This window comes from Cavia porcellus, unplaced genomic scaffold, assembly GCF_034190915.1.
Source record: "Cavia porcellus strain 051 isolate PalLab524CR breed Dunkin Hartley unplaced genomic scaffold, mCavPor4.1 scaffold_21, whole genome shotgun sequence".
NCBI classification, from domain to species: domain Eukaryota; kingdom Metazoa; phylum Chordata; class Mammalia; order Rodentia; family Caviidae; genus Cavia; species Cavia porcellus.
This window is the reverse complement of record NW_026947504.1, coordinates 9,028,321-9,047,635: the sequence shown is the minus strand read 5'-3', so window position 1 is coordinate 9,047,635 and position 19,315 is coordinate 9,028,321. Positions and strand designations below refer to the sequence as shown.

Below are 19,315 nucleotides of genomic sequence, written 5' to 3'. Positions count from 1 at the left end.
CGGGACTCCGCAGGGGGCGTGGCCTGGGCGCGGCTTGGGAGGCGTGGCCTCAACCTCGCTGTTCCGCAAAGGCTGGCTGCGTGCTTGCGCAGCACGCAAGACCGGGGGTGGGGCTGGGGCTGGGGCTGTCGGCCGGCTGGCGGCGGAGGCGTGGGGCCTGCTCCTGCTGGCACCATGGCCAAGACCGTGGCCTATTTCTACGACCCCGACGTGGGCAACTTCCACTACGGTGAGGGAACAGGGTTGTACGCGAGAGGCTGGGAAGTAAAGGTTTAGAGGCAAAGGCTGCAACTCTAGGGGGCACTGACGAATTCCCTCCTCCCCACCCCTAGGAGCTGGGCACCCTATGAAACCCCATCGCCTGGCGTTGACCCATAGCCTTGTTCTGCACTATGGTCTCTATAAGAAGATGATCGTGAGTCTCTTCGCCTCTGCTGGGCTTTGGGGTTGGGAACGAGTTACCTAATCTGTTGGAGGGATAGGTGGACTGGACGGAATACACCAAATGCAACCCGTCCTTAGGGCGTCAGGAGCGAAGTGGAAAACACCGGGAGCACTACCTATGTGCAGTGTTGGGAGTGGCTTCCGTCCTCTGAGTTAGTGGGAGTTTTCACCTCTGGTCGGTTATCCTTTGACTCCTTGGCCAACTGTTATGTTTGTGTGGGCCTGTGTCTCTCCCTGCATGTAATTAAACTTATTTATTTATCTTGTGGTGCAGAAAACCAGGGCCTCATATACTAGGCAAGCCTTTACTTCTGAGCTACACCCCTCTGCAGTTTAGCTTGTAGAGGCCTCAGGGTTGAGAGGGTTGGGTCACTGTATCTGATTGTGATACAGATCATTGCCCACCCCTTCTCCTCTGTCACTTCTGTCTACCTATGAGGATCTAGAACTTCAGGGACAATTCTGCAGCTTTGTGTGCAATGTGTATGTGCGTGTGGAGAGTGGGAGATGTTCTGGATATTCCTTTTTGTTTTTTTTTGTCTTTTTTTGAGAGGGGGTCTTGCTGTGCAGTTCAGGCTGGCCTTGAGCTCACGTTGTAGCCAAAGCTGGTCTCGAACTCGCAAGGATCCTCCCACCTCAGCCTCCCCAGTGCTGGGATTACAGGCGTGAGCCACCACGCCCGGCTTGAATATTCCTTTTTCAATTTAGAATCTTTACACAGTTCTGCTTAATCACTGCTCAATCTTCTGTTTCCTCTATATACACATGCTGTCTGTTCCTTGCTTGGCATTTATACCTGTGAAATGGGATAATAGCAGATCTAACCCTTATGCATTGCCAGGGGAATAGTCAACAGTGTGAATGTACTGAAAAGCACAGACAAACAGATTGATTTTAGAAAAAACTGAAGTGATCTCAGGAATCTCTGAATCCCTTAAGATTGCTTGTATGTCCAGGTGTGCGTTTTCTAGGAGAAGAAAAACTTGCTCTTCTTCCTCAATTTTCAGAGAGGTGTATGAAAGCTCCCTACTCCAAGGATGACAGATCTTTGGTTTAACACCTTGGGTTTCAATTAGAAAGTTGTCATATGTCCCATGTATTTGATTCCAAAATGAAGAACCCAGAAGAGAGAGGACAGTATAGATCCCAGGAGACTACAATAGGGGGATAAATAGAAATAGGGGATCTAGGGAACAGGTAGGTAGATTGGGGTTCAAAGTTCAGAAGATAGGAGAGGATAGGTTGGAAGTGGGAAGAAGTGGTCTTTAGGGATCTTTAGGGTTTTTAGGGACCTCTCTTTAATGACTTTTCTTCATAGAATGACAAAGTTTAGGGGGTGGGGGATTGTTGTATGTGGTTTTGGACAATATCCAGGGCCAGCTTTGGTGATGGTGGCTCAGCCCTATAGGGCTGCTCCTGTCTAGTTTCATCTTGTGTCTTCATTCCAAGGTCTTCAAGCCATACCAGGCCTCCCAGCATGACATGTGCCGCTTCCACTCCGAGGACTACATTGACTTCCTGCAGAGAGTCAGTCCTACCAATATGCAAGGCTTCACCAAGAGCCTTAATGCCTTCAACGTGGGCGATGACTGGTGAGGGGGGGAGGACTGGGACTTTTGATTTCAAACACTTTGATGCCAGTTCCTTTGGTGAGGTCTTATGGTGGCCTGCCTACATGAGTGGGGGAGTGGGGTGGCTACATGTTGGAAAGTCATATTTATTAATTATTTGCTCTGGGCCAGGTCCTGTGCTAAATGCAGGGATGCAGTGACAAAGAACAATACAGTTTTCATATTATATCTGTGCTAAGTCCTCTTTCAAAGAGGTACATCATAGACTATGAGAGTGTACCCTTGCTAGAATTATGGTTCTTTGCTGGAGACTTCATAGAGGAAGTAATAAAGATTGAGCTAAAATCTTAAAAAAACATAGGAACAAAGTAGCTAAAAGGTAATTGAAGGGTGGGCAGTAGCAACAACATGTGTCAGCCATCAGTGGTAAAAGAGAGTGTGACTCATTTGACGACTACAGAAAACCCGAAATGTGGAATATGAAGAAAAGAGTACTTTGATTGGCAGCTAAAGAGATAGCTGGAGCCTTTTAAAAGTAAACTGCCCTGTTATTAATCAGAGTTTCTCCTTCTAGAATAGAGGCAGTTCACTGAAGTGTCTCAGAAAGTAAGGGAGTGCTTTTGACATGACCAAGTTTATACCGCGCTTATATTGCATGGAGAGGACTCACTCAATGTTCAATGCTGAGGAGATCAGCCATGATCTTTGCTTATTCTCTACTCTTAATATGTCCATGAAAAAAATAACCATTACAGCTACCATATACTCAGCTCAATTTATTGAAACTTTATTTATTTAACTTTTAGTAGCGGGGACTGAACTCACAGCCATATGCTTGCCACGCAAGCACTTGTGCCACTGAGCTATATTCCCCACTATTGAAAGTTTTTTTTAGGGTACCAGGGATTGAACTCATGACCTTGCGCTTGCCAGGCAGGTGCTTATGCCATTGAGCTAAATCCCTGGCCCCTTATTGAAACTTTTTATTTAGGAAAATATCAAATGTTTGTGTATATTGATGGTCCCACATATACACAAGCAGAGTACTTCTGTATGCCTCATGTCAGATTATCATCCCAGATACCACATATTTTCATTCATAATTTTTGGCTTTTGAGACAGTTTCACTGTGTAGCCTTGAGTTCAGTATGTCATCCAGACTGGGTTCAAACTCACTTTGTAGTCCAGATTGGCGTCAAGCTTGCAGTGATCTTTTCAGATGTGTACTACTATGCCTGGCTTTCCATAAATATTTTATTATGTATCTCTAAATAATTCTCTTTTAAAAATATCATCAGCTGAGCACAGTGGTGCACACCTACAATCCCAGTACTTGGGAAGTTGAGACAGGAGGATTGCCATGAATTTAAAGCCAGCCTGGACTACATAGTGAGACCCTATCTCAAAAAACCACACACATACACAAAAATAAATCATACATAATAAGTTAATAATAATTCCTTCATAAAATCAAATAAACAGGGCTGGAGATTTAGCTCAGCAGTGTAAAGTACCTGCCTGACAAGTGCCTGAGTTCGATCTACTGTACCAATAAAAAAAAAAAAAATCAAATATGCAGTTGGTGTTCAGATATCTCCAGTTGTCTTTTGTTTTTTCAAAGATCAGGTTAGCATTTAATTTTTCTATTTCTGGCAGTCATTCATAGGGAGTGAAACGATAATAGAACATAATAAAAATAAAATACAAATAACTTGAAAACATTTAATCATCTATTTTTTGTAAAATACATAAAGACAAACGGAAACATCTTCATATAAATTGTGCTTAACAATCTGTAGTCTCTAAAATAACTTAAAATTCACACTAAGGTCCTAGTGCAAGTAGTGGTGTACAAAAGTTCCAACAAGGTTAGTGATGAACACGTTATCACTGATTTATCACTTCAACCCATTTTGCATTCAGCTAAATGGCTTTATCACTTCCCAGCTGTCTTATTATATATATAAATGTATACATAAATATGTGTGTGTACACTTTATTTAAATATTTAAATCAAGACCTAAACAAAGTCCACATACTTCAATTGTTTGACATCTCAAGAGTTTTTACCTGTGGCTTTCCCTTTGTCCCTTGAATTATTTATCTTTTTGAGACAGGGTCTTGCCGTGTGGTTCAGGTTAGTCTTGGGCTCACTTTGTAGCCAAGGCTGGTCTCGAACTTTCCATGATCCTCCTGCCTCAGCCTCCCAAGTGCTGGGTTTACAGAGTGTACCACCACGCCCGGCATTGAATTTATTTCTTGAAACCAGCATGTAGATCCTGTGGAGTATCCTAAAATGGCCCTCATTTATTGAGTGCTCACTACTAGGTCGTGTGCCAAGGCTTGCTGGTACATTTACTTAATTCTCATATTAACCATGAGATGTGATAGTCCGGTTCCTGATGTTACTTAGAGGTTTAGGGTAATCTAGGTAATTTACCTTTGAGTCACAGAACTGGTCAGTGAAGTTGTTAGGGTTCAGATTTAGAGCCCCAGTTTAAAATCACTAATCTGTTTTCCTGAAACATTCTGCTAACAGAAGCAGCCAATGCCCTGGGACAGAGGCCAGCTCCTTGGGCTAGCACTGGACACCTCCCTAGCTTTATCCCCATACCTCAGGCACACGGTCTGTACCAATAAAAGAAAAAAAAAAATCAAATATGCAGTTGGTGTTCAGATATCTCCAGTTGTCTTTTGTTTTTTCAAAGATGCCTTCCCAGAATGCCCTTGGTTCCCCAGTAAGACCTTCTTAGCCTCCATGCCACGGGTATGACCATCTCTTAACCAACACAGAGCTCTGTCCTGAGCATGAGGCTGTACTCATTTGGTGTTGAGTCACATGCTGTCTTAGGTTGCTTGTTTTTTGTTAGTGTTCTGCTGCTATTTCTGAATTCACTTTCTGGGTCTGGGAATGCAGAGTCAGCTTCCACAGCTGGAATCTTGAGGATATTTTATGCTGGTTTAGGAAAGATTCTGCCCCTGGCGATTTGTGCTTTAGTGGTCCTGTCAAACTTCAACTACAGTTGTATTTGAGATTAAGTAGTAGTAGTACAATCATTTGCCTCTTTAGGAAGTGAATTTACTTTGTGCTTATTATTGTATTTCAGAAGAGAATTAAGCATTTTCCTTCCTTTTTTCCCTTTTAATTAATTTTGGTTTGTTTTTAAAGTAATCCAATATAGTCAAATTGTACTTCAAGGCTCTTAGTGGAAAATAAGAGCAATCTCAGATCTGTTCTTCCTACCCATAAATCCATCTTTCCAGTGATGGCCATGTTCAGCTCCTTTCTTCTGATGCTGAAGTTTCAAAACAATAAAACTAACTTACTACTACTGTTTACCTGTAATGCTACACATTAGATACTATTTTAAATGCTTTATAGCTGTTTGCTCATTTAATCTCAACAACTCCTATGAAGCAGGATTTATTATTGTTTCCTTTTACTGATGGGGATGCTTAGGCATAAACAAGTTAAAAAACTTGTTCAATCCAATTGTTTGTGTGGTTTTTTTTTTGTTTTTGTTTTTAGTACTGGGGATCGAACTCAAGACCTGGCAGGCAGGCGCTTATGTCGCTGAGCTAAATCCCTGGCTCTCCATCAAATTGTTTTTTTTTTTTTTTTTTGTCTTTTTCCTTTTTTATCGGTACCAGGGGTCGAACCCACGACTGCCTTCATTCAAGGCAGGCACTTATGCCACTGAGCTAAATCCCCAGCTCCCATCAAATTGTTTTTTTTTTTTTTAACTTTTTATTGGTACCAGGGATCGAACTCACAACTGCCTGCTTGCAAGGCAGGTGCTTATGCTGCTGAGCTAAATCCCCAGCCCCCCATCAAATTGTTTTAACCAAGGTAGTCTTGGCTTCTGAATCTGGGCTTATAGTCATAATGCCCTATTATGTTACTTCTTAGTGCTGTCAGCCTATCCATTAAGGTGCTAGTATGGGATATAAGCATTTGGTCTTCCCGTACCATCGCTGGCTGGTTTCCTTTCCCATACTGGCTTTGCAGTATACTTGTAGCACTTTTTTTGGTATTTAAAAAAAATTTTTTTTTTTTTTTGGTACCAGGGATCGAACTCACGATCTGGCACTTGTACCACTGAGCTAAATCCCAGCCCCCAAAAAAGTTTTTTAGGATAGTGTCTCACTAAGTTTCCCAGACACAGTCATCCTCCCTCAGCTTCCCAGAGTGCTGGGATTATAGGCATTTGCTACCATACCCTATAGTTATAATTTTTAAAATCAATCCACATTCTACATTTACATTATAACTAAAAAATTCATTTACTACAGAGCTGAATGCTAATAGTAGGTACAACTTTTGTTTTCTTGGAGCTAATAATTGCATTATTTTTCATTTGCTTAGTTTTCTAGGTTTCAAATACTAATTCTTTTAAAACCTTTTGAGAAACTATGAAATGACTTACAATTTTTTTTCTTATAATCAAATATATTTTCTCAGAAACCTAAAAATAGGGATTTGGGGTTTTTGTTTTGGTGCTGGGGACCAAATGCAGGGCCTCACACAGCTAAGCATACACAGTACCACTGAACTTAAGAAATTCAAGCTAGGGATTTTTTTTTTTTTTTTTTTTTTTGTTACCAGGAATCAAACTCATGACCTTGTGCTTGCCAGGCAGGCACTTATTCTTGGCCCCTAGGGATTTTTTTTTTGGATCAGAAATTGAACTCAGGACTTTGCACTTGCCAGGCAGGCACTTATGCTGCTGAGCTGTATCCCCAGCTGCAAGGTAGGGATTTTTTAAAAGCATGTCCTTTTTTAAAAAAGTTAGATTCATAAAGGTATAATTTACATACTATAAATTTCACCTTTTTTTGGTGTCACATATCTGAGAGTTTGGTAGAATGCATCAAGGTACAGAGTATTTCCCTGAGCATACAAAGGTCTTTCATATACTTTTGTAGTCAATACCATCTCTCTGCCTTAACTCCAGGGAACTACTCGTCTGATGTCTGTCCTGATTTTTTTTTGCCTTTGCTAGAATGTTATATAAATGGAGCCATACACTATGTAACCTTTTGTGCCTGGTTTCAAGCCTCTACCTTTTGTCCGGAAGGCAGATCATTATAGTTAACTATGGCTCATAGTGCCACACAATGAGCTAACGGTTCTCCATGGGTTATCTCATTACTGTTTCACTTACATAGGAATGCGGTTCTTAGCCAGGCACCTGATGCAAGACTGTAGAGAGTTTAAGATCAGCCTGAATTACATAGCAGGGGCCTGTATAAAAACACCAAAGAGAATAGAATTCTTTGTTTAAGGTGTATGACTATACTGAATAATACTGGACTACATAATGAGTTCAGAGCCAGCCTGGAGTACAGTGAGACCTGTCTCAGAAAAACCAAAAAACAAACAAAAGAAGTGTTGCAATGTGATGCACAGAGACGCTCTTAAGAAAAATAGAAGCCAGATGTGGTGGTGCACGCTTGTCATCCCAGCATTCAGAAGGCTGAAGTAGGAAGATGGCCATGAGTTTGAGGTCAACTGGACTACGTAGTGAGTTTGAGGCCACTGTAATCCACATAGAGAGACCCTGTCACAAACTTCCCCCTAAAAAAGAGAAAGAAAAAAAAAAAAAAACCCAAGCCTTCATATTCTGTCTAAACTTAGTCCCTTTTCCTTGTTTACTCAAGAACCTAGACGCAGTTTGCTTCTCCCCCAGTGAGGGCACAGTCTCCCTGACGAGTTAAGTCTTCTTTACTCTACATCCCATGCTTTGCACAGGGCACATGGTTTGGCCCAAAATGTTTGCTGACTACATTTGCACAGGTGTTTAGAAGTGGGGGGAGAGGACTGTTGGGAAATGGAGGTTTCAGGAGTTTGAGTGGGGAGGAAGGTGTTGGAAGGAGCTGGACAGAGGCAAGAGTATTCCAATCTGCTCCTATCCGCAGCCCTGTGTTTCCTGGACTCTTTGAGTTCTGCTCCCGTTACACAGGTGCATCTCTGCAAGGAGCAACGCAGCTAAACAACAAGGTGACGTAGCCCAAGTCCTTTTTCCCTTTCCCTGTGGGTCATTACTTGGATGCTGGACCTCAGCTTTGGGGTGAGCAGATGGAGGACTGGGGTGGACTGTTCTGTCTTTCAGATCTGTGATATTGCCATTAACTGGGCTGGTGGCCTGCACCATGCCAAGAAGTTTGAGGTGAGTGAGGAGGTGATAGGGAAACAGTGGCCACCCTAGGGTGGGTGGTCAGTATGACAACAGGGGACAGATAGGTGTAGGAATTGTTCTTCAAAATCACTATTTTGTTGTAGGCCTCTGGCTTCTGTTATGTCAATGACATTGTGATTGGTATCCTGGAGCTGCTGAAGTAAGTACTGGAGGAGCAGATGGGGTCTTTGCGAGGCTCTTAGCTGAGAAGGTCCTTCAGACTTGCCTGGCTCTGACCCTGACGTGCCTCTTCGGCCGCCATCATTTCCCAGGGCCCGATGCTTTTCTTAGGCTGCTGCTTCCTGCTGCAGCACATTCCCTACTGCCTGCTCCTATTTCAGCCTTCTGTGCACATCCTTCTCCTCTCCCTGCTTCCAGTCTCCAGGTTGGAGCTCCCAGGTTGCCCTTGGGAACTGGTAGTGTCAGGTTTCAGGTACCTTGGCCAAAAGCAGACACAGATCCTGAGTTTGGGAGAAGTGGGCTGGGAAGGAGGGTTCTGTTCTACCTCAGACCCTGGCTCGGTCCTCACCCTAGGTACCATCCTCGGGTGCTCTACATTGATATTGACATCCACCATGGTGATGGGGTTCAGGAAGCCTTCTACCTCACTGACCGGGTCATGACTGTGTCCTTCCACAAATACGGAAATTACTTCTTTCCTGGCACAGGTATAGAAATGTCCCCTTCCCATCCCTCAGCTCTTTACCATGACTGACTGACCTATGTGTGTCTTCCTCACGTAAGCCTTTCTTTCCACGTAGAGGAGTTACCTCTTTTTCTGTTACTTTGCCATGTCACCCTGTTTCTCTTAAAGCACTCTCTGCTGTCCATATTTATTGTGGTTTTTGTTTACTTTTGTCTCCTTCCTCAGTGTATCCACCTCCAACAGTTTGTTGGGATTTCATTGCTGTAACTCCTGTGCCTTGTATACTATTTGGCTCATGAAAATTGCTCAGAAGCTATCTGTGGAAGCTGGGCATGGTGGCACATGGCTGTACTCCCAGCCACTCAGGAGCCTGAGGCCGGAGAATTGTGAACTCAAGGCTAGCCTGGGAAGGGAGACTGTCTCAAAAAAAAAAAAAAAAAAAAAAAAAAAAATCAACAACAACAAAAAAAAGGACTAGTTATATAGCTGAGTGACAAGGCTATATTTAATTTCTAGTAAAACCCACACATTGCTGAGCAAATGTAAGCTTCAAGACCGTTAGTGGCTCTTCTAGAGAGTCTGTGGTAGAGGTCCAGAGATGGGGCAGCTGGGTTGTGGGTGCTTCCCATGCATGGCCACCACTGCCTACTTTTCCACAGGTGACATGTACGAAGTTGGAGCAGAGAGTGGCCGATACTACTGTCTCAATGTCCCCTTACGGGACGGCATTGATGATCAGAGTAAGTACTGACATCTTCTCTCTGCTCGTTCTGCCCCTCCTCTCTTTGCATTAACCTCTTCTGCCTGCTGTTGTCTACTGTTGGGCCAGGTGTCCTTAAGGATGAATGGCCTTCAGAGGGACCATGACCCCCTGGAAATTGTATGCAACATATCATATGGATGTGCATTTTTCCAGGAAGTGGGTCATTAGCTTTTATCAGTCACTTACAACAATCTGGGACCCCAGTCTGCTCAGAACCAGTGGTCTGGTTCTTTGGGTTGCTTCATTCCTGGGCTACATGCTCTCTCAACCCCCTTTTCCCTTTTGTTTCCTGTCTCCCCATCCCCTTGGGGTGTCAGGTACCCATCTTTGGCCCTCTCCCAGGTTACAAGCATCTTTTCCAACCAGTCATCAACCAGGTGGTGGACTTCTACCAACCCACATGCATTGTGCTCCAGGTAATCCTGTCAGTATCTCCTCAGGAGGGCTTGCCGGGGCTGAGGAAGACAGCAGGGAAGAGAAGCTTCCTTAGGTTGGTGGCGGGAGGGAACTGGAAGACATCTGTGATCTTCTGATCAGTTACATCACTGTAGCTGACTGATGGTTTGCTTTTTGCAGTGCGGAGCTGACTCTCTGGGCTGTGATCGATTGGGCTGTTTCAACCTCAGCATCCGAGGACATGGGTGAGGCTTACTTTCTTTTCTCCCAGATTTTTCAAGTGGCTTTGGGGGCTCAGTAAATAAGGGTATGAGGGGGGTTATAGGGGAATGGGCCTCCTCTGTTACTGGGAATCAAAAATAGATACAAATTATATATGAATTAGAGATACTATCTTGAACAGGATTCCTTAGAAGTTCATTCATTCCAAGTTTTCATTAAGCACCTATTACATTCTAGGCATTATCATAGGTAATGGGAATGAAATGGGAAAGTACCTGTAGAGTTTATAGTTTGGTGTAGAAAGCAGAGAAAAGTAAGCAAGAGATATAAGTAGATTCTTATAAACCCTATGAAGGGAAAAAGAAAGCTGAGACAGGGAAACAGTGGGGGATCTGCTTTAGTTAGCATGATTTAGAAGGGGTTTTTGAGATAAAATGGGTGCTAAGACCCAGCAGCTAAAAAGAAGGGACCCATGAACCATAAAAGAATCAAAGAGAACTATTGAGAAGAGCTGGGGAAAGATTCTGAGGCAGAAAGAGCCCATATAATGAACGAGATGAGATAAAATTAGTACAGGCAGAACCATGGAGCAAGCTTTAGGTATCTTGATGTGAGGTCATAGAAATTGGCCATGGTAAGATTGTGCAGAGCAGTTAGAGCCTGGTGAAAAGTTTGAATTATATTCTAAAGATGATAAGAACTGTTGGAGGTTTTTAAGCAGAGAAGTGATATGATTGAATGAGTAAAGTGACTTCAACTGCTGAGTGGCGAAAGGTTTGAGTGGAGGGGGTAGGATTAGTAGCCCTTGGTGTGGTCGAGGCAGGAAATACAGTGCCCAGGCTAAGTGGAGAAGATGGTGATGGAGAGAAGTAGGGGATTCCAGTTCCATTCTGCAGCTTAGAATTGACACCTTGGCTGGTACGTTATGAAAGTAGTTGAATAACACTGAGGATGCCAGGGAGAGTGTTGAGCAGCGCAAAAGCAACAGTGTGCTTTAAAATTTTCATTAAGACACAAAATAGTAAAGTGCACAAATGAATCCCATTGTCCAGATCAAGATATAAGACAATTGTATTGAGTTCCCTTATACCCCTTTCAAGCAGTACCTAGAGGTGTATACCAGAACCATTCTTCTGGTTCTTTTTAACAGGGAATGCGTTGAATATGTCAAGAGCTTTAATATCCCTCTGCTGGTGCTTGGTGGTGGTGGCTATACTGTTCGAAATGTTGCCCGCTGCTGGTGAGTACTGCTGCTGACCTTCTTCCCTCACTGTGCACAGCAAGCTAAAGGCTCCCTGAAACACGGCCACGTGGGCCCTTCAGCCCACTCAGTCTGCCCACTCCCCTCTGCTGCTGGTTTCAGGACTTACGAGACATCCTTGCTGGTGGAAGAGGCCATTAGTGAGGAGCTTCCCTATAGTGGTAAGGATCACTCTGTGACACCCAACCATGAGAAAGCTACTCTTACTATGTCCCAGAATGACCTGGTTTGAAAGCAAACAGGGAATTTTATACTGTAGATGAAACCCCTGGGGTCACAGTAGGGAAAAGATTGGGCACTACTTACATAGGTGTTCTGGATGGGGAAGGAAGAGATTGAAAAGTCGTGGAGACTGCCTTTCTCAGTCTGAGCCTTACTTTTTGGCTAATTCCCTCTCCTCCCCAAGAATACTTCGAGTACTTTGCCCCGGACTTCACGCTCCATCCAGATGTCAGCACCCGCATCGAGAATCAGAATTCACGCCAGGTCAGCAGCTCAGGGAAGCTGAGCACAAGGATGGGGGAGTTTGAGAGAGGTCCAGGAAGTGAGTGGGAGGCAGGAGAAACAACAGTTCTCTGATCTGTCATTGCCACTCTTAACTAGCTGGGAGGCAGCCCAGGTTAAAGCAGAGGCAGTCGTGGTGTATGGGGGAGGGATAATTACCAAATGGAGGATATGAGCTAGAAACACTGCAGAGATTAAAACCAGGGTGGGATGGGCAGAAGACAGTAAGCAGGCGCATGCCCTGGGAATCACTAGGAGGTACTCATTGTCTGTTCCTCGTTTATAACCAGTATCTGGACCAGATCCGCCAGACAATCTTTGAAAACTTGAAGATGTTGAACCATGCACCTAGCGTCCAGATTCATGATGTGCCTGCAGACCTCCTGACGTATGACAGGACGGATGAGGCTGATGCAGAGGAAAGGGGTCCTGAGGAGAACTACAGCAGGTCTGGGGCAAAGGCTTTGAGAGCAGAAGCATCCACTGAGCTCCCTGGGACGGGTTATGAAGGAGAAAGTAAATTAGAAGGCAGTAGCTTACTGGTCTCCTTTAAGCAGTTACGATTTCCTTTTTTTTTTTTTTTTATAATTTTAATGACAAAGATAATACATATTGTAAAAATTATACGGAGCATCAAAATGTTAAGTGTGCTTGCATAATCCCAGACTTAGTCCCCAGAAGTAAATGCTATGTAGTTTTGCTTGTATCTTTTCAAACAGACCTTTTTTTGTAGTTACAAGTATACTAATGCCAAGCACAGTGGCACATGCCTGTAATCCCAGCACTTGGGAAGTTGAGGTGGGAGATCACTGGAAGTTAAGACCAGCCTGGGCTACATAATGAGTATAAGGCCAGCCTGAACTACATGTAAACAGAAACATACACTTATTTGCAGATTTATTGTTTGTGTGGTTTTTAATACTTGTTAATACAAGTAGAAGCATTATGTGTCATCTACAATTTATATCTGTGTTTTTAAATAAGACATTGTATCTTTATACTTACATACATATATATCTGCTTCAGTATTTTACTGGCTGTGTAATATTCTTGTGTGTAGATATAGCATAATTTAACAATGGTGAACATTTATATTCTTTCTTCTTTTTTTTTTGCTGTTACAGTAATGAGGAATGTGGCAATGAACCCCCTCATATGTATCTTCACATATTTGTTAGAGTGGTCAGATTCCTAGAATTGTTGCTATGCAGTAAAATTTTTTATACTTGCTGCTAAATTGCCTTTCAAAAAAGTTTGTAGAAGCTTACATTCTTGTCAGATTTTTACTCAGCCCCTCCAGGTCTTAAGCTGGACAGGTCGCTGCCCACATACTGTTCTCTAAGGCTATGATTTGTTTGCTCTGCTCCTTTTTTCAGATTTGAAAATTGTATTGTGGGTTTTTTTTTTTTTTTTTTCTTTTCAGAAAAAACTGGCATACCTACTGAAATATTTATAGAATTAAAGGAAAGATACAGGATACTTTTTTTAAAAAATCTTCACCTCAAATGAGCTTTTCTGAAAAATGAAGGAAACAGACAAAAGAACCCAGAAGTGCAGAAACAGATGTATTTAGTGGGAATAGATTTTCTTGTGTGCTTGAGGATGACACCACTGGGACACCTGCAGGACAGCCAGGCCTGCTCTGCTGCACTAATAGAGGCTGAAGTTGACTCCGCTGCAGAGTCTGATGGGTTTCTTAGTCCCTTTCAAAAAATGCTTCTGGGTGTTAAGTTCAAGCCTCCACGTGGATAGTGCTTTGCATAGGTTTTTCCTCCATGTTTCTCCTCTGTACCTGGACTCTAGTGTTCTGACCCTTGAGACCTCTCCAGCTTTCCTTATAGCTGGTCTGGGTGAGAAGCAATCTAAACATCTGGCCTAGGGCCTCCTCTTTGAACACTCCTCTCAACCTCTCCAGATCTCTAAACTCAACTTCTGCTCAAGCATGGTGGCTCATGCCTGTTATCCCAGCACTCAAGAGGTGGAGGCAGGCTAATTGAGTGAGGATAGCCCGAGCTGCATAGTTTAGGTCTATACATAATGCAACCCTCAAAAAACCAAAAACAAAAAACCTTGACTTCGGATAATTGATTTTTATCAGCTGATTTGGTTTGGCAAAATCTGTTTTTCCTTTTGTCAAGGTTTGCCCTTTTCATCTGTAGTTCCAGACTGGGCATGGTCTTTGCATCACCTTACACCCTTTAAGCAGCTAGCAGAAGCCTTAGGCCTCTTCCTGTTCCCGCGCCTACCTCAGGGCGGGACCAATCAAATCACCCACTGAGTTCTTGTTCTTTGATGCTTATGCTCTGGGTTGCATATGACTTACAGAATACTAACAAGAAGAGTTATCACTTTTGTGGGTTTGCCGAGCACCAAACTCTGTACTAAGTGCTTTATATCACAATATGCGTATTAGTTCGCTATCAGACAGTGTTAAGAAGTGGCTCACATCCTCATTATCAGAGAACAAATCTTGTGCTCAGCTTAAGTAACTTTCATAGTGCCGTACAGCTAGCTTGTTAAGTTTCAGCTTGAGATTCAAAGCCGAGTGTCTGACTTCATACCCTTAACCTTGATGCATATGGAGATAACTGACCTATGGCTCACCAAGTGGACTGGGCCTTACGTGGCTTAGTTCCTCAGTTTCTCTTGATGACTTTCTCAATTCTCTAAAAAGATAGTTTTTCAAAAAAGAAAGAAACCAGGATTGAATATTTTACTGGGCCCTGTGCTGCTTTCACATCAAGTTTATCATTTATCAATCCTCTGCTTAAAACTTTCCTTTTCCTCGCACTTAGAAGAAAACCCAAGTTCCTGACTGTGCCTTAAAAAGTCCCATACACTAAAGTAAGAAAAAAGGAAACAATGTCCTATGTGCTGGTCCTTACCTGATTCTTGCCTATTATGTTCATGATCTTACCTGTTTTTTTTTTTTTTTTTGAGAAGGTTTCCCTATGTAGTTCAGGCCTTGAACTCACTTTGTAGCCTTGGGCTGGCCTCAAACTTACAGTGATCCTCCTGCCTCAGCCTCACAAATGCTGGGATTACAGGCATGCACCATCACACCTGGCTTCTGATTTTTTTTGTAACTACTCCTTCTTGCATTTACTTCCCACCATCCTGACCTCCTTGCCTTACTGGAATACCTCCATTTCTCTCCACATATGAGGCTTGGAACAGTCTTCCTGAGGCTTTTGCCAGGCTAGCGTCTTCTCAGGTCTTCTCTTCTTAGAACAGCCTTCCCTAATAATCCTATGTGAAATTTACCCCATTCCTCCTACCCCTCTTAGTCATATCACCTTGTTTCATTTTATTCATAACAGTCTCCATTGTTATGAATGTTTTCATATTTATAGCTGAAGTTTTCATATTTATTTGCTTTGTTAAGTGTGGTTTCATTTGTTAGGTGAGCTCTTTGAGGATAGACAGAAAGCAGATAGATAGAAATCAACCTATCTGGTTGATTCCCTACTGCATGCTAAGTCTTGTGACAGTGTCTGGCACAGAATAGTCTCCAAATGTTTATTAAAAATGCAAATGGATGGATGCCTTGCAATCGTCTCTACCAACCGAGAGAAATGGTTCCCTGATGGAGAAAGCCTGAGAAATGGCCCCGGAGGGGTGCGGGGAGAACAGGGGACCCTAGAGAATCAGCTCCTGATCTTTTTCCCCTTGCTTTGCAGGCCAGAGGCACCCAATGAATTCTACGATGGAGACCATGACAATGACAAAGAGAGCGATGTGGAGATTTAAGAGCAGCTTGGGATGTTGTGTCCCAAGGGTTTCCTTTTCACCTATTGGTTGGGTGGAAAAGAAGAGGTGTGGCTCTCTCAGTCCTAGGCTGGCCACTCTCCAGGACTTTTCCTAACTCTGGGGAGGGATTTGGAGATCACATGTGGTTCTAGAACTGTCTACCCCTTTTCCTTCCTCTCCCCCATTGCCTAATGACTGCCTATTAGGAGTGAGATGGGGAGGATAGTTTGTGGGCAGTGGGCCCTAGAGGCCAGTCCCCAGTCCTTTTGGCCCCATTTCTTCCCTGCTTCCTTCTAACCCAGAGACTTAGAGGTGAAGGGGTAGACAGAACTCAGGTTGACTCTGATGTCCTCCTCTCCAGGGTTCTATGCAGGTCTTAGTTCTAGGGCTGGTGAAGAGTGAGGGTTTGGGGAGCTTTAGCTCCCTAACACCTTAACCCTAGCTGATGGGAGGTGCAGTTTTGAGTAGGAGAAGGATGTGAAAATGTCCTGTTCTAAGTTTTGGCTTTATGTCCATTTTACCACTGTTTTTATCCAATAAACCAAGTTGGTATTTTTTGTACTTTTCTGGAAATATTCTTACTAGCTATGTATGTATGAAGGGAGAGGTGACAGGGAAGATAATGCGTACAACTAAAATCACAGTCAATATTCAGCACTCTTTGATAGGCACTGTGTATTCTCTGTGGAAGGCAGCTGTGCTCACTCTAACACCAACACCACATGGCCAGGACCTATATTGAGTATTTTACTCTGCATAGGGAGTTAATAGAGCATTCTGGTTTATAAGTAGACAAACCTGAGCAGAGGGTGTGGAAGATAACTGAGTTTTTGAGTGTGGTATTGGTGTGATGATGCTCGATGGTGAAGAGACACTGAGATGACAGAACATGGTAATTGCTGATACACTGCTACATGTAGAAGCTGCTCACTGTCTTTTGAAGAACAGTGTGGGATAGTGAGGTCTCTGCAAATGTGGACCCTCTCTGAAGGAGTTTATAGTCAGTACAAAGTGGCAGATGTCAATAGTGGTACAAGAAAGAGGAATAATAGATGAGTCACTTCCTCTGTCTTCAGTCTGTTTCTCAGTACCTTAAAAATGTAACTTTTGAGCTGTTTTGGACAGAGTTTCAAGGATGGGCTAGATGGCTCTATGTAAGTTTCCATCAGGCAGCTGGGAGGTCTGGTACACAAGAGATGAAAATCAGGTTTACGAGCCAGTCGGTTTAGCAGCTGCTGGTATGAACAGGTCCCACACTAAGCACTAGGAACCCCAGTGGGTAAGTCACCAACTTGGCTCTCTAGGAATGTACACTTGAAATCTTTTGCCAACTGGTCAAGGATTCAGTCTATACTGTGAGGACTTACTATGTGCCACTGCTTTTCACAGCTGGGGCAGACATAGCCAGGAGCATGGATAAAACTGCTGAGACAGCTGACCATTGTGTTGGAGACTTTTCAGGCATGTTTGATTTATGCCAGTGGGGGAATCTTGCTCAAACACAGGACTTGGTAGTCAGACTAATCTGAGTTTCAGTTTTCTATAAATTTTGTATCCTTGGGTCAGTTACTTTTACTCCCTGAAGTCCAAATTTCTTTTCTTTTTTCTTTAGTTTTCAGAAATGTGTTAAAATTGATGACATGTTTATTCTTCAGTGAGCATCTGTCCAGCTGCCTGGAATAAAGACACTGCTTTTAGCTCTTCCAGATTAACTCATACAGTACTTGTGGAACACAGAATCAGATTTCTTACCTGTAAAATGGTGAAACTGGAAGCTATCATATGGTTCATGGGGGTTCACTGAGAAAAGACATGTAGTGGTCATGTAGTGCCTAGTCTAGGCACCTGTTACTACTGTCTTGGCTATTGGCATAAGAAGTTTGTCCAGATTAGAAATGGAGGCACGCTGGGATGGGGAACTGGGCAGTGTTAACTCCAGAACTAGTCTATTTCACAATCTAGTGTGTCAGGTGGATCAAGCTTTCTTCTTGGCACATAGCTCTGAAAATACATGGTAGCTGTCCAGTTATTTTTTGTGTGTTTATTCCAAATGTATTGCAGACAGTAAAAACTGAGTTATCCTAAAACGCCCAGCACTTAAATTTTCTGACAGAATAACAGTCCCTGCCATGCAGTTTTTGGTTTAGATCATCATACCCTGGTCTAGATGTGAGGTGGTTTAGGCTTTACAGCCACTTGGGTGCTGCGCTGGGGCTAAGGAGCCTGCGGGCTCTGACCGCCAGGGGGCGGTGCTCCTGTGGCCCGGAGCGCTGCACCGCCCACTCGCCCCCGCCCCCCCCCAACGTGGGTCCGAATGGTTAGGTCCGCTGGGCAGGTAGCGCGCTTCCGCGACTTCCCTCCACCCCCTTCCCTTCCCCCCATTGGTAGGGGCTGCGGGTCCGGGCGGAAGTGGGGCAGGCGGGCGGGAGCGAGGCGTCGCCGTTGTATATTCATGAGGCGCGCGCAGCTCGGCATGCTAATGAGGCGGGGCGCGGCGGCCGGCTGAAGAGCTGCTGGGCGGCGGCGGCGGCTGGCGTGGAGCGGCCAGGCGGGAGCGGTGTAGGCGCGGGGTCACTGACCGTGCGAACCGGGACATGGAGCCCTCCGGTGGAAGCCAAGGGCCCGGCCGCGGGACCCGGGACAAGAAGAAGGGCCGGAGCCCGGATGAGCTGCCTGCGACGGGCGGCGACGGCGGCAAATCCAAGAAATTTGTAAGTGTCCCTCCCACCCCGCGCCTTCAGCGCGGCCCGGTAGCCACCCCCTGGGCTCCGGTGATCATCGTAGGCGGCTCTGAGGACTCCTGCCCGGTTCTAGGGAGCCGCCCCCGCGCTTCTACCTGGTTTCGTTGGGTCCTCGGCTCCGAAGCTCCACATCCTCCCTCTCCGGACCTCGGGTAGCCCCGAGTGCCCCGGCTCTGTCCTGGCACCCGCGCGGCGTCCCTCGCACCCCAGCCCGCAGTCTCAGCCCGGCCGCCCCCGTGGCCCCGCTGCCTCTCAGCCACACTTCCTTTCTTCTGCCTCTAGTACCGAAACACGCCTCTTTTTGGTCGCCTGTGCTGTTCTGGATCCATTTTCTCTCTTCATCTTCACCCCATTTTTTGGTATTCTCTTATTTCCTTTCTAAGGTTACTTCCTCATGATTGATCTCTTTCACCTGCTAACTTTCCTCCTGCCGTTCCCGTCCCCGTCCAGGTCCCGCTCCCCGTCCCGGCCCTCTGCCCGGTGTCACCTGATAATCCTTCCCCTCAGGAATGTTACCTGACTTGAGCCCTGCCTTCCCTCCTCCCTGGGACGTTCGTCCTTGTGATTACGTGGAGGGGTTCCTGCCCAGATCCTGTGGTCATTGGGGTGTGACGATGATTGGTTTCCTACTGTTTCTCTCCAGAGAACCTTGTCTTCACCCTGTTGGTTGTCACTTTTTAGAGGATTAGAACTTCTGTCATAATTATGCCCTTCTTGATCTAGGATGGTGATAAACCTCCCCTGTGGCTCTGAAAGTTGGGTTTTCAAGTCGCAGAAGTTTATGAGTAATTGAATTGCTTTTTATACATTTTCTGTGAGAACCATCTGCTCCACTCCT

The 19,315-nt window shown here is 44.5% G+C and overlaps 2 protein-coding genes across 5 annotated transcripts in view; both read left to right on the top strand.

Annotated features, from left to right (window-relative positions):
- The first annotated feature begins 100 nt into the window (after positions 1–100).
- Hdac3 (histone deacetylase 3) lies at positions 101–16,297 on the top strand. Of its 2 annotated transcripts, none has more exons than XR_010041624.1 (15): positions 101–229; positions 333–415; positions 1,894–2,036; positions 7,935–8,016; positions 8,129–8,185; positions 8,299–8,354; positions 8,729–8,862; positions 9,500–9,580; positions 9,946–10,093; positions 10,180–10,244; positions 11,372–11,461; positions 11,585–11,643; positions 11,889–11,968; positions 12,277–12,434; positions 15,667–16,297. XR_010041624.1 is itself a non-coding variant. In XM_003477277.5 (15 exons), the coding sequence occupies exons 1-15, from the start codon at positions 175–177 to the stop codon at positions 15,734–15,736; spliced, it is 1,287 nt and encodes a 428-aa protein (XP_003477325.1). In that variant the 5' UTR covers positions 101–174; the 3' UTR covers positions 15,737–16,297. The 2 variants fall into 2 exon arrangements, 1 of the variants encoding a protein (XP_003477325.1); XM_003477277.5 differs by having other exon boundaries at positions 9,946–10,019.
- A 1,456-nt stretch (positions 16,298–17,753) lies between these two features.
- Positions 17,754–19,315, top strand: part of LOC100724692 (protein diaphanous homolog 1) — a 57,936-nt gene continuing 56,374 nt past the window's right edge. Inside the window, exon 1 of one of the 3 annotated variants that reach the window (XM_063232268.1) lies at positions 17,754–18,447. In XM_063232268.1, coding sequence (XP_063088338.1) covers positions 18,331–18,447 — 117 coding nt within the window. In that variant the 5' untranslated portion in view covers positions 17,754–18,330. The remainder of the gene's footprint in view (positions 18,448–19,315) is intronic. The other 2 variants (XM_063232267.1, XM_063232269.1) reach the window with 2 other exon arrangements.

Coding starts and splice junctions, on each gene's coding strand:
- Hdac3 (XM_003477277.5), top strand. CDS start 175: ATGGCCAAGACCGTGGCCTATTTCTACGACCCCGACGTGGGCAACTTC. Junction 230..332: donor CGTGGGCAACTTCCACTACG/GTGAGGGAACAG, acceptor CCCCACCCCTAG/GAGCTGGGCACCCTATGAAA. Junction 11,969..12,276: donor AGAATCAGAATTCACGCCAG/GTCAGCAGCTCA, acceptor GTTTATAACCAG/TATCTGGACCAGATCCGCCA.